The following is a 15274-nucleotide window of genomic DNA, read 5'->3' on the forward strand; positions in this document are numbered from 1 at the left end:
TGAAACTTTGTCAATTTTAAACCGATCGGACTGAGACTTTGCATGCATAAAGCTACTATGGCGTAGGCAACTCTTAAGAAAGGATTTTGATAAATTCCATCCCTAAGGAGATAAAATAGGGGATGAAAGTTTGTATACATCTTCTTAGATTTGTACACGCTAATCTTCCGAACTACTGAACGGATTTCAATGATTTTTTCTTTGTTGTATCAGTATTAAGCCTGGTCAACATATAGGCTATAATTTATCTTCGAAACTTGAAGACCTGATGCAGAACTCCAACAGACCAACAAAACTATAAGAGATACAAAAATGGTGCCATGGCAAAAATTGTTTCATGTGATGAGCATTTTCAGCTGAGATAATAAATTTTAAGATCTGGAACACCTGATGTGGAACCCCAAGAGCCCAGCTTCTCTATACCATATACAGGTATGACGTTTTAGCAAAAGTTGTTCAATTTGATAAGCACTTTCTATTGACTTACACAAATTGAAGATCTAAAACACCTGATGTGGAACTCCAGGGGCCCAGCTAGACTATAGCATATAGAAGTATGACGTTTTAGAAAAAGTTGTTCAATCTGATAAGCACTCTCTGTTGACTTATAAAAATTGAACCACACCTACACCTGATGTGGAACTCCAGGAGCCCAGCTAGAACCATGACGGGGGTAGGTCTCACGCCTCTGGTTTAGCTTGGCCGTCCAGAGTGGAGTCGCTAGAGCAGGATTAGTAGCCCTGCTCGGAGGGTAGGTGCCTCATGGTAAGCACAGGGAGCGCGTAATCTGCGTTTAAAGTCCACCGAGGTATCCTCACCCTTCAGCTCATACTTGAGAGATTGGTTCTCTACCCACTAAACCACCACGACTTCCACTAAGTCACCACGACTTTGTCATCTATTTAATGTTTTTTTACGTAATAATACTTGTGTAATATTTTTGCCACACACAAATGCGGACTAATTAGAATCACTACTTTTATCCCTATGGTCACGTCTATTGCGGTTCAGTTCTCAGCGTTTTGTTTAATCTGCTGTGCTTTTGCTGTTAAAGTACAAAAAATAAGTATATAGAACGTTTCTCTTCGGTCCCTTAAAATTCAATATCAGACTATTCAGATCTTTGATTTTGCTGACCCCGTAGTCGCTGGCACAAGGGACAGGATCCGCGTACGAAGTCGCGGGCAGAAGCTAGTTCTAAACGTAAAATACTAGTATTTCCTGCCAGTATCTCTAACAGTAGCGACCCTGGTGCCAGCAGGGGCAGCCTACGCAACAGTAGCGGAGTACGGCTCGTCGGGGATATGTGTGTAGTTCCTCACCTGCCAGTATCTCTATCAGTAGCTCTAACAGTAGCGACCCTGGTGCCAGCAGGGGCAGCCTCGGCAACAGTAGCGGAGTACGGCTCGTCGGGGATATGTGTGTAGTTCCTCACCTGCCAGTATCTCTATCAGTAGCTCTAACAGTAGCGACCCTGGTGCCAGCAGGGGCAGCTTCGGCAACAGTAGCGGAGTACGGCTCGTCGGGGAACTGCGGAGCGTTGTCGTTCACGTCCAGCAGGGATATCGTCACGCTGGCCTTCGAGGATAGTCGGGGGGATGTGTGTAGTTCTTCTGCTATTACCTGAAGTTTGTAGAAATCATATGACAAAATGAATAAAGACTAAATTATTGCTCATGTAAGCAGAAATGACACGCCTCATTACAGCATATACACGCCGTGTAATAGGGCAATGCGAAATCGGGCGCACAACCTGTAGCGTATATTACGATGGTGGACTTGATTTTGATGGCAAACAAAAATTAAGGGGATAGATATCAAATGTCAATTAAGAAACAGTAACTAACGGTTGAGTTCTTAAGCTGGTATTTCAAAAGTTTTTTTCTACTCGATAAAGAACAAACAACATCATCAGCAATTTTTATACACATCGTTTCCTAACATCGACTTACTCAACGATATTGTTCACGATTCATGACAACAGCAAACCTGTAATCCCAAGTAGGTACCGAAAATACCTTACCTCCAAAATAAACTTCCTCTGATTAGGATCTTCGTAATCCAGGGTGGAATTGAGCCTCAAAGTCACAGAAGCGCTGCCAGTCGCTGTGGACGGTTCTACTATAAACGCTCCCATTTCGTCTGATAGACGCAGCGTGAATACTGAATTGAGGCCCTGGAAAGATTATTAGAAAGAAGTTATTTCGTGAGAATTTTGGGAATATGTGTATTGTATATTTTATTTGGATGTGTAACTTGTGTATTAAACTTGTAGACGACAGAATGTTTGCGCACATTTTGCGCAAGTTGATGTGTTGCGCAAAATTTTGCGCATATTTTATTTTTGTTGCGCAGTATGCAACATGAAAATTCTAATATTAAAGAAACACTCGATTAAATTAATTTTAATTTCACACACACGATATAACGTAATCTATCTTATATCTGGTATGTATAGGTCGTATATCGTGCATATACCTTATAAATAGGTATAACAAAATAATATGGTATAAAATACAAAACTGTACATTGAATATTTCTTTAAAAAAATACTTGGGGCGTGATCCATCATATAAAATAAATTTTCCATACAAAATCCCCACTCAATCCGGTTAGACTGGAAGCCGACCCCAACATAATTTGGGAAAAGGCTAGGAGGATGATGATGACAAAATCCCCACTCACCACATCAGTATCAGTGACCACCATATCCAGATTTGGCAGTGGAGTCTCAACCGGTAGACTCTCAGGTATTTCCACGAAGTACTCGCGACGGTTGAAGCGCGGCGGCTCGTCGTTCACGTCCTTGATGGTGATAGTAACGGTCGCAAGGGTCGAAGTTAGGTCAGAAATTACTGGGACGCCGTTTACTAGTTCTGTTGCCTGGGGTAAAATTATAATAAAATATGAGCATGAAAAGGATTTTGATTATTTTATGGTGTAGTGAACAGGTAAAGATATAGGGTTATTTGTTTATATTATTAAGAAAAACAATACAAACATGGTTGACATTATACATATATGCAGCAATTATCACATGGCAATTTATTCAACTGAATAATTAATTTATACGAAATGAAAACTAGGGTTTAACAGTTAAACCCTAAGTTTTCATTTAGTTAAACTTTAACTCAAATCTATCATACATTTGTATGGCGACAAAAAAAAACTAATATTATATATACAAGATATCTCTTAGATACTCACTCTGACGGTCAGATTTAATGGTGAAGATGGGTCGGCTAGTGCCTCCCTGTCTAAGGGCTTCGCTGTTCTCAATTCACCTGTCTGACTGTCTAGTAGGAAGAAGTCCAGGGGATCTGGAAGAAAAAACTATATCACATACTACATTTTTAAGGTAGTTTATTATTTTCAAAACACTTTTGTTCTCACTAACATTTATCGTCGTTAATCTATCTGCCTTCATATCATCAGTAGCCGATAGATGGCGCTTAGATTGTCAAAAGATGGTCGTCAATTCACGGACCAAAAGTGGCTTACCATTTTATGGCTGTTATTTGGCCACTATTATCTTGTGCCCTGTACCACCCAATTTCAAAACTAACTTACTAGTAACTAGTTCCAGCAGCACAGGCCTAGGCCGGGCCCGGTCGGCGTCTCTAGCATGCACAGTGAGGGCCAGCGTCCCGACCGGGGCGTCCTCAGCTAACGCTGCACTGAGGGAGCCGCTGAAGACAGGCGGGGTGTTCTGAACGTCCACAACTTTGATCTCTATGTGGGTGCTCGAGTTTAGGGTGCCGTCCTGGAAGGAAATGATTTAAATTAATATTAATATCTGCAAAGTGATTTGTATGTCTTCACAGGCACCAACGGATAGTCTAAGGCCTCGGAAAATTGCGTTAACTTTGACAACTCGACACGGTTAATAAACTTTTCTGACTTCATAAGTTACTGTCTGCTACTTGCCGAGACCGAATCGCTATAGATATGGTCCTATTACGGGACCAGTTTGATATGTAACACATTTACAAGTTGATGGACCGCAATATTTGAGCAAATTATCCTATCCAACTTTTAAATTACAATACTTTTAACATCTACTACATGTTAAAGTATTTAAACATATATAAAGTACCTACATAAAAGTAAAAAAAAATGAACATTTAATTAGTTTGTATACGTCATTTATCTTCATACTTACAGTAGCATACAACTGGTACTGGTAGAATTGCCTTTCATTGTAATTCAGTGGTTTCTTCAGCACCAGCGCTCCGGTGTACTGGTGAGCTGATGAGTTCAGGGCTACCACTTCAAATGTTTCACAAGCTTCAGGCCACTGAAATATTTAAAACAAGTTGTTACATAAAACTTAATATTATTTCACTTTTGTATACATTTACGGGGGCTTTCAATAACTTATCTATGTAGTGAATTGCATCCTGGAGATAGGAATTTGTTATAACTTGTACGAGGTTAATGTCAAACTTCTTTATATTTAGTTTGAAAGCAACAGATGGATAGGTTATTGGAATCTGAAGTAGAAGTGCAGTAACACGCAATAATATAGTTTAAGCGAAGTTTACCTGTTCACTGGGTATGCAGCCGACTTCAAGACTGTCTCCCACAGAATCCCTGTCTTCCACAAGAATGTTCTCCAGTATAGTCTTTCCAACTTCTTCGTCTTCAGGTACGTCGACTTCATAAGGACTCTAGAAGAAAAGATAAATTATGATAAGATACAGTTTAACAAAGCAAGTCTTGGCGTTACAAAATCCTACTAGCGATCCAAATTGTGCTGTGTAGTCTCGGTTTTATGGTTGAAGTTAGACTGTCTGGAAACAACTGGGACCGTAGTAAATATAAGACTACTCTTTCTTCGATTGATAGATTGTAAACATTTATTTATTGTACAATGTCCAAGTTCGGAGAATCTGAGAATTACTTCAAGAGGGCAATTTAAATCAAATAATTATTGGTAATAATAGTTGGGAGTACTTACATTTTTAAACATAGGTGGGTTATCATTCTCATCCAGCACGATGACGGTGACTGGTTGTGACTGCACCAGGTTCTGTTCTTTCGCTGGATCCTCATCTTCTATGGACACTAGGAACTTTATCGTGTCTTCCACCTGGAATGATTACGAGAAACATTATACAAATAAAATTGGGATAAGGGCAGGAGTATAATGAAGGTGATAAGGTTAGTGTTCTGTTGAATGAGCCCCTTATTAAACAGGGCAACAAAAATATACTACCGATGTATATAAGAGAGAGATCACTATTTCGTGGGTTTATCAGTTTTTAAAATAGCAATAGCCCAACACAGAAGAAATATTGGTTGATAGCGCATCGTAGGTAACAGTCTAATATGTCAAATAAGTAGTAGGTGTAGCTAGGTACACCCTTCGTCGATCAGAGTGACGAAATTGGTTTTGTTTACTTCAGGAATGAGTCCTCTAGGATAGTCCTGTATCCTACAGTGGCTGATGATAATGCAAGATAATTCCCTTTAACGGATAAGATATTTACAAACAACGTAGGCGCGACATTCTTACCTAAGAATTGTGTAATCAATGCAAAAAACATAAGGGTCAAACACAGTCATATCACCTTTAACTTTAATAGCATCCTTCATTATTGACCTTCCGACCCTGGGCTCAAGTTAATAACAACCATTTGTAATGCCGACGTAACCACGAGCCATGCCTAATTATAATTTGTAAAGTCTTATACAAAAAAAAAACATTGTGCAGATTTTATAGGTAATACTTGTTAGGTATGCATAATATAATGTTTTTTTTTTTATGTAATTATAAGCGCTTTGTTAAGGGCTTATTACATTTGACTAAATTCAGTCGTCTAAATAGGTTTGTCTAATTAGGTTTCTAAATGATTTAATGAAAACTACCTTCCTAAATGCGATTACATTTGACTGAATTTAGTGACTGAATCATTTAGACGACTGAATTTAGTCAAGTGTAATAAGCCCTTTATTATGACGCCTGTGTATTTTAACGGTGTCAGCCTTGGAATTATAAGCCACAATAAAAAAAAAGAAACAAAAGACATTTTTGTTTTAAAAAATCATAACCACAGTTAAGGCATGAGTTAGGCCCAGGTTCACCGCCTACATAAACCACCGTTTTAATTTATTGTAAGCAATAATTCACAACAAACAGTTGTTTTAGGGAAACTAACGTTTATGTTGTAGATGAACTGTCCAACCTTAAGCATGCAAATAGATATTTTAAGTTTTTGTTTTTGAGTTTAAACTGCTATTACAAACAAAAATTCACCGGCTTTATAGCTACAAAAAGATTAACTGTAAAGCTTAATAATTTTAGTAAATAGTTTACATACCTCTCTGTCTAGTGGTTTCTTCAGGGTGACGTCACCAGTCACAGGGTCCACAGAAAACTTATCTGTTCCAACCAAGCTGTATGTTAGCTGAAATAAAAACAAATTATTGCTCAAGATTTAGAAGTAAAGTAGGGTTGTCAAAAAAAGCTTCTCAATGACGGACACAAATGTAAGTCTTGATTTTAACATATTTAGCGTTTTTGTATTTTTATTTTTTGACATTCCATCAACATGAAGGAACTCGTATCCCTCTTATAAAATTGTCTCTGGTCATGCCCAACCTACAAACTTGGTTGGGCATGACCAGAGAACTTTACAGAAGAAATTCTCACATATCCTATAACTAAATTAATATAGTGATGCTTACCGGCAATCCTTCAGGGTCAGTTCCTTGCAGCCTGTAGACCATGGTACCCACTGGCGTGCTCTCTGATAGCGCTAGGTTGTTCATGTCCTGTGTGAAAACTGGTAACATGTTTGCGGACCCTGGAAGGCAGGAAAATAAAAGAGTTAACTTGTTATTAATATAAAAAATACACTTTAGGCACTGAATAGTGTATTGTTGCGGATACTTAATCTTCTGGCATAGTATGCAGTTCCTGTGGTGAAATTGGTGCTCCAAATTCTAAGGATTTTCTCGCAGCCTATTAATAGGTCTCCAAATAAATTATGTTTTATTTTACTATTCATTTAAGTTTTGATGTTTCTTTGAGTTTTCAACTTGTAAACAAAAACCCAAAAGTTCTCCTGAAGTATAGCTTCAAATCGTATCTGCTAACCATTTTCTGCAGAAGTGACCAAAGCATATCAAACAAAGACCAATACAAATACCAATACAACCCAAAGACCCAAAACTTTCGCTCCAAAAACCTATATTACACAACACACCTCGAACTACACAAATTAGCAGTAAAATCTACACGGCGAGAAACAAGCGATGCTATGGCCGATAATTGTGTTAATCACTGTTCCGGTTTCAATACCAGTTGTATTGTTAACCACTTGCTTTTCACTGTTAACTGTTACTTTAGTTATCAGTTAAGCGTTTTATTGTTACTGGTAGTTGCTTACTATATTGTTGTTTAAAGAGCGAAGATTCCTTTTGACCAAGACACTTAAAGCAATAAATATCTCACTCTAATTAGGGTTACCTATTTAAGTTATTGTATTTTGTGAATAGGTGTTAAACAGCAACGTGTGACTAAAGGTTAAAGACGAAGGAAAACATCTCGAGAAAACTTGGACTTTAAAGTCTGAAATCACACAACCCACATTGAGCAAGCGTTTTGATTAACGCTCAAACCTTCTCCGTATGAGAGGAGGCCTGTGCCCAGCAGAGGGGACGATAAAAATGCTGATGATCATGTGATTGAATTACAGTCAACTCCAATAAACTCCTGAAGTTAGTCATTTGTTTTTGAATTTAAAGAGGTTTGCTTGCACTTACACAGGTGCAATAACATCCCTGAGAAAGTATATATGTATATAAGTATGTTATGACAAATGATTATTACCTGAAGCAAAACACACAGCTGCCCAGATGATTGTGTAACTCCACCGCGTCTCCATCTTTGGTTTTCTGTAACAATCGAATTGTTTTTATAAATATCTTTTTCTTACAATGACATGTGAGCGTCCTTTATACGTGTTATGAAATAATTTACACAGAATTATAAAACACATACTATTTTAATAATTGCAATGCAGCTGGTGGAATTGTAATGCAGCTGCGAACTTTAGTGGAAATTTTAATAGCAAATTGAACAATTTGTGACGCTAAAGCTGCATTAAGTTTTTCTTTGCTTGCGCTTCGAAAATAGCGGCTCTACACAGCTTAAAATTTCCTTTTAAATATATAAAAGACGATAAGTATTAAAACATCGAGTTCACTATCATATATAAAATAATAAATTCCAAAGTTCTAATCGGCCAACCCTTCTCTCTTCCAAGATAAAATAACACTGGAAAACTCCTTTTTCAACTTGTCATTTTATAATAGTTATAGCTACCCAAAATCCATTTTATTTACATAATGAGCTACTTCAATAATTACTAAAGATATTAGCTAATCAGCACCATTTAATATTCACAATTTATTTTAAGTCTTAACATTTTAATACCTATATGTATATTTCTGTATGCATCTCATTAGATAAGTAATGTCATTAATATGATATTGAATTATGAATGGGTTGCGTTAAAGTGAACTTGGTGATTCATTGATGCAAATAAGAGCGATAATTTTAATCTTAATGGGATCCAATATTAATACAGACGAATTTTATATGTTTGCATTGCACTACCTTCAATCAACTTCTGAGAATAACAGAAATTAAGTTTTCAAGTGTTTAACAATTGAACATAGGCCTTAAACTACGAATAATGTCAAAGAGTTTTTATAAAACATTTTGTTTTCAACGATTCGAATAGTAGCATAACTAAAGCTGACATTCAAGATGTGCACTGAAAATTACTCCAAGACCTACTGATCGATCAAATGTTGGCCAATTTCCAACTCTCAATCAAAAGTAGAGGCAAAGGCCTTGATGGTAATCGAGACCTCTTCAGATGAAGTGGTTAGGGAGACGCATCATCCCGTACTAATTCCGTACCTTCATATACCTATGTATAGGTACATAAGATTCTAAAGAATTCTTTTTGTTTCAAATGTAAGTAAACAGGAGATTATTGTGGAAAGTAGTCGCAATGCGATGAACTTTATCAGTTTGTATCAATAAGTATCGATACAATTTTGTGTAGTTGTATCGCGATCTTCCTGCAGACGTCAGCAAATAGTCCTTGCAATCTCCTGTAGATTTTGGAAGAATAGCAATTAACAACATAATAAAACACTTTACTTCTTAGAAACATCCCCATTTAATATTAAAGGGATAGAAAGTGAAACTAAACTACTATGTTCTAAGCAGTCAATCTGCTTCTTTCTATTGCTAAACAACGACAATAAACTTTCATTGTTTCAAGTTTTAGGTTCAAACACTGTTGGTACAACAATGGTGAGTACAACGACCTCGTCTGTTTTGGTTGAATTTATGATTATCAGTGCTATAAGGAAAAATATATTTTGTATGTATTTGTTATTTATTATTTTGTCCCTTGACTTTGACTTTTTTTCGAAAATCGGTTAAAAAGGGTCCAAGCCACCACCAGTCATATTTAATCCCGTACTGAAACTAGCGGGAGGACCTAATGAGCGTATCCGGCCGCGCTCTCGCTGGGGCGGCATATTGGGCTGACAAAGTGTAGTCTCACTATACTATAAGACATGTCATAGACACGAAAGAAGAAGACCACAAACATGTTTACAATACAGTACAGTTTTCAAAGTATGTAGAACCTAATAAGTACGCAGCTACCTAAGTCTAGGTTAATTGTCAGGTCAGTAGCCATGACCGTCTCGTCAGTAGGGCACCGTTAAAATCGTCCTCATTAGCTAACTAATTGAACGGCTTGTTATTGAATAATATGTTGCAATTGAGTTGTAATAAGAGGTAATTTATGTTATGGTCGTTAGGATAATCAGGTAAGTAGGTAGGTACCTACTATGTTTTTTTTTAATTGAGTAAGTAGTAAGTAAGTACCTACTAGCAGTAGTAATAGCTCGATATGGTTTCAATTTTCAATGTGGAAACCTTCTTGATGATTTTTTAAAATTAAATCAACGAACCCAAAAGGCTTCTGTAACTTAGGAGAATGGGAATTGTGAAAAGACTTTTCATACGATAATTTTTTACTAGCCCTTTCTAAGCCCGTCCTCCACCAAAGCATAGCAGAGAACTTTTTAAACAACCAATAGAATTTCATTATTCAAACATCTCGTACCCGAACGAAGAAATTCTATAGGTAGTTTAAAAACTTCGCCCCTTTTTGGTGGAGTCCGTCTGGGCGTTACAAACTGTCTTAAGATGACAACTGACTGTCACATATTAACTAAGATAAAGCTCCAGTCATTTAAAGCCTTCTCGTTATAACATGTTTATTACAATTTCTACGCTAAACCACAGAATAGCTATGTTCACGGCAATTAGTCAAGTGTGCCGTGAGAATTGAGATCTCGTTATTTCATAATCCATTCTTAGATAGAAAAAAATCATTTACAAATTACACTACGTTTTAAGCAATTAGGTCACTAATTGGTTCTTAATTATATATTGTAAATTAGTAGGTCGAAGAGTCAGTTAATGGTTTTTGGTTTGTTAAGGCTGTGAAAGCGTTAATTTTCTTTAATTAATTGATCTATGGAGTTGGTATTGATCCTTGAAATAACTTTTGTCGGTTTGCGTTATTATGTATTATGATCCAATTGTACTGGACTACAAAAAGCTATTCGCATGAATGGCTTGCCACCGACCACCGGAGTTTTGTAACCAAATCGAAGTATTAATAGAATTTATGTTTTCTAATGTCTATGCTACTGTTACAAATGGCAAATAGAACCGCGCGTTTAGTATGAAAACAAGTGAATGTCAATACGATGATTGTCCATTTTGGTGAACTTTGAACCATTCGAACCTTCAGGATCTGCTTAGCTAGGGATCCACACGAAAAAGGGTTTTTAAAAGATCTTTTAGTCATAAGTTCGACAAGCCACTTTTATATATAATTTTTTTATCTAAAAATTATAACAAAAAAAAAAATTGTACATACATGTGTTGCAAAATCCGTTTCAAGTTAGGTACCTACGTTATGAACATAGAGATCAACTCCAACTGCAGAGCTAACTGCACGGAACGGGTCTGTGTGACAAATGTACAACTTCCAGGACACATTACAATATTTAATGTTACATTACATCTTGCTTGCCCAGCGTGAAAGCCTGGGTTCTTTAAGGGTTACCTAGGTCAGTTTCATCTTGTATATTTGCATAGAAACTTTAAGTGATGATGAATCCAATATGCGATCTTAGATGTAGTCACACTTTCAAAATGGACGCTCTTTTTACAATCATGGTTTCAATTTCAATCATGACTAATCTTATGAAATGTGGCATAAGAATCTTGATTTGGAAGAAATGAGATATGAATAAGATTAAATCCTGGAAAGGGACAAGCCAACTTATGGAACAGCTGAGTACTTCATACTCATTATAATTGAAGACTCTAGTCAGGCCCAACTACTCTAAAACGGCGAAGGCAAACTTCGTGAGGAAACCGGCCTGCCCTAATTCTCTGGGACCATTCATAGATATGTGACGTCAATCATTTAGCCCTGGGCTAAATTATCGAGTCTCTATTTCATGGAGGTAAGGTTCTTAATCAACGGGGAACTTTATACGCTAACTGTGGTTCATTAAATCGGTAATCAATGCTAGAAGCAAGCGGTAGCAATCAACTGCCAAGTATATCTAACAGTAAAAACAAGGAAATCAACTAAAGCAATTACAACTAATCTTTAACAGTTACCCAATTACTCCATCAAGCACTGCTTGACTCCATAAAAATGTTTGTTAATAACCAGAACATGGTAACCAACAAAAAGCGAACCAGATCTGTAGACAATGAGTTGCACAACTTTGTGTTTCGCACAATAGGCATGATGACAAATTTTTAAATTCCTTTGTATGATGTAGGTATACGTTTATTTTATATGAAAAATTATTAATTTTAAGAAAATGCGAAGTTTTTTTATCAAATAATTGCATTTTTCTCTGTCCACTTTGAATCCGGCGCGAAAACGCTTGTCAGTGTCATGTCGTCACTTGTGACGTCACGACTGAAATTACAAGACGCAAGTAAACAACGCTCGTGCAATAATTAAGTTTTTTGTGTTATTAAATATGAATTCGAAAGGGCATAGGTGTTGTGGGGTCCCCCAGTGTAAGAACACATCCAAAACAACTCCTGATAAGTTATTTGTGTACGTTCCTCACAGTAAAAAAATACGAAACAAGTGGCTTAAACTTGCAAGGCGAGATTCAAAAGCAATATTGCCCAGGGTACAACTTTATTTTTGTGAAGATCACTTTGATGTAAGTTATTACATAGTTCTCTAGATTCTAGCATAGTTTATAATGTAAATAACTATTTCGAGGTTAGGTTTCATCTCTCATTGTTTTTTAATTAAACTAGTATACTTACATGGAAGTTTTAACATTTCTAAATTCAGCTGAACAAAAATCTTTATTTGATGCCAAAAACTTTCCCAGCATTATGATATCAATTCTAGGCAAATTAGCGCTGTTTGGGTTGGAGTGTAGCAAAGGGTGTGCAAGGCTTTTGGGAAAATTTCTGAAAATGCCTAGTTTTTCATTTCTATCGTATAGAATACTTAAAAATAAGACGAAAACCATCTGGGCACTTTTTGCCTAGGACCAACGGTTCGCCTGAAAATGAGCACTGAAGGTCATTGTAAACAAAGGCAGTCGACGGAGCCCCGCTACGCGGGGCTCCTACTTCTGGATGGTTTAAAAAAAAATAACCACGAAGGGGATGGCCCAAAAGCCTTGCACACCCTTTGCTACACACTAACCGCTGTTTGCCTTGATAAATCCGGGCTCCATAACTCGTGTTATAAACAATTAATTAATTAAAAACAAAGATCGCAGTGGAAGTTCACAATAACGAAATGTGACGTTCGCGCGCTTTCGCGCGAGTTGTTTTGAGAGATGACGTCACGAGCTCTGATTGGTGTTCAAGATATCATGGCGGATTGCCTTATTTCGTAATTTTATTTTATAAAAATACATATTAATCACATTATTAATAAAGAAAACAATGCGCGTTTTATATTCCAAGCTTCAAGTTTAATTTAATAAATATATTATTTTAATGATTTTTGATTACTGTCATCATGCCTATTACGTCACTACGAACGACACAGTTGCGATCCCGTGTGATCGTGTACAAATACTTAAATGTACATACACGGTTTTTGTTTTAAACAAAGTAATTAACGCATTGTTTTGTTTTCAAGGGTAATGTGGTTTTTTTTGTGTGACTTATTAGGTAATTGTTTAAAGGATTATTATCTAAGCTTTTGGGTGTAATTTTATTGTCTGCTGCTCTTTGCACTGTGATTACCGGTTGATACAAAAATAGGTTAATGTGCTTTTTTGAGGTCGTTTTTCGGGTCACTGTTTTTGTTATCTCATACCTCACCAGCGTTAATTAATACCTACATAATTATATTTGCGTGACTATACTGAACTCTCTCACACAATAATTAAGTTAGGAGATTTCTGTGGATAAACTTGTGTCCAGCAGCAATCTGGGCAAGGATCGATAAAACGATCATTTATTTTTCACAGGATAAACACACGAGATTAAAAAGAAGAAAAAAGTTCTATTGATGAAGACATTACAGATTAAAACTTGATGATGACAGATATGCCTATAATTATAATTTTTAGTCCAGAACATTTAAATTCAAACGTAGGCCTCGTAGGCCTACTCCATTAACTACAAGATGAGGTAAACAGGTTACGTAAATGATGACAGGTAACCTGTTAGAAGCATCGCAAGATAAGTTAAACGCAAACGATAGAACAAGTTCCAATGCAGACTTGATGACTCCGACATATTTTTAGACCGAGGATAAGTAGATAGATAGATGTAAGATATTAATCAAAGGATCACAAAAAGATTAGGATTATGTAGATGGTGCGTTGGAGGTATAGAGGTGGCCTCAATAGAAGGAGCTTCTGCTTTGGTATGGTATTAAGCTATGCTTAGAAAAGTTTTACTCAATTGAGGAAATGGAGATCATATTGATGATAGGATTAAGTTTACAAAAGAATCACTGCAGTTTGCTGCATACCTTTACTTTCACATGTTGTGAAAGAACTGGCGATGATGATAATTTCGTTACTCTACTACTTCATGTGCAGAGGTCAATATGCCTAACCCTACAACAGATCCAACAACTGTACAAACTTCAGTGATGTCCTAACAGTCGTCTAAACAGCCATATCATAAATCTAGATTGCCTCAGACTCGTAGGTCAATCGGCTGTAATTTGTTCCGCCAAAACTAGAAACTTGCTATAGACGAAGAAACTTGTAATGGTCGTTATTAAAACGTTTTCTTATGCGTAGAAATTAGTTCTGTTTATGGAAGTGGAAAAATCTATATTCAAGACCTTTTAAGGTGATCAATAGAGAAGAAATGTCATGAATCGAATTTCTGGCATGCATTCTAACAATATTTAATCAATCTTCATCCTCATCACAGTTAATCTAACTTGATTCAACGTCTAACTAACCATGAACTTTAGTATTTTTAATATTAGGATTTATATTAGCTACATACTCTTTGATTTGCTTTGATAATTCCGTAATCTTTTTCGTAAATACATTCTTTCTTTTGGCACCGCAATCTTTGCTGGAATTGAGACCCGTACGAGCATTTTTATCATCCTCCTTAAGTCTTCTCGCCTCACGAGATCCTATCACAGCCATATCTTCAATAAAATACCGATGGTATAAACCTGAATTACAAACGAGCGAATAATTTCCTCGTCGCTTTGTGCAGCTGTACAAATAACTGTAAGATAATGTTCTAGTGGTGTAACGGTGGCCGGGTCAACCGCAATAATGCACGGGTTTGGTTATGGTGCTGAACATGTTCAACTTCGTTGGGTATTGAAGAACCAATAGTCAAAACATTGAATGGTTCCATTGAGTATTGAAGACTAGGTATATCAATGATCAAGACACCATTGTAGGAAAATTTTGGGTTGTATGTAAAGAATTCTGGAATCTTCCAATGCTGCGGAAGAGGTTATAGTGACTAACATAGCCTCGATATTCAGGATTAGCTAATGCCCGCGGTTTCACCCGAATCCTGTGGGTACTTGTGCACGAACCCAGATAAAATAGCCTATATCCTTCCTGGATATATAGGATATCTAAAACTGAAATAAGTTTTCAAATCAGACCGTTAGTTCTTTAGATTATAGCTTCCAAGCAAACAAACAAACAGATAGACTCTTCAGTT

The 15274-nt window shown here is 36.7% G+C and overlaps 1 protein-coding gene across 3 annotated transcripts in view; it reads right to left on the reverse strand.

Annotated features, from left to right (window-relative positions):
• LOC124634362 (cadherin-87A) overlaps positions 1 to 15274 on the reverse strand; it is a 61926-nt gene that overhangs the window by 18607 nt on the left and 28045 nt on the right. For 2 of the 3 annotated variants that reach the window (XM_047169918.1, XM_047169919.1), the window contains exons 2-12: positions 7838 to 7902; positions 6691 to 6809; positions 6324 to 6410; positions 4961 to 5092; positions 4545 to 4670; positions 4163 to 4297; positions 3571 to 3763; positions 3208 to 3320; positions 2686 to 2883; positions 2024 to 2176; positions 1436 to 1623 (exon numbers count right to left, since the gene is read on the reverse strand). In XM_047169918.1, the coding sequence (XP_047025874.1) occupies positions 1436 to 1623; positions 2024 to 2176; positions 2686 to 2883; positions 3208 to 3320; positions 3571 to 3763; positions 4163 to 4297; positions 4545 to 4670; positions 4961 to 5092; positions 6324 to 6410; positions 6691 to 6809; positions 7838 to 7892 (1499 nt within the window). In that variant the 5' untranslated portion in view covers positions 7893 to 7902. Of the gene's footprint in view, positions 1 to 1322; positions 1382 to 1435; positions 1624 to 2023; positions 2177 to 2685; positions 2884 to 3207; positions 3321 to 3570; positions 3764 to 4162; positions 4298 to 4544; positions 4671 to 4960; positions 5093 to 6323; positions 6411 to 6690; positions 6810 to 7837; positions 7903 to 15274 lie in introns of all 3 variants that reach the window. The other variant, XM_047169921.1, reaches the window with a different exon arrangement.

This window comes from Helicoverpa zea, chromosome 11 (assembly GCF_022581195.2).
Source record: "Helicoverpa zea isolate HzStark_Cry1AcR chromosome 11, ilHelZeax1.1, whole genome shotgun sequence".
Classification (NCBI taxonomy): domain Eukaryota; kingdom Metazoa; phylum Arthropoda; class Insecta; order Lepidoptera; family Noctuidae; genus Helicoverpa; species Helicoverpa zea.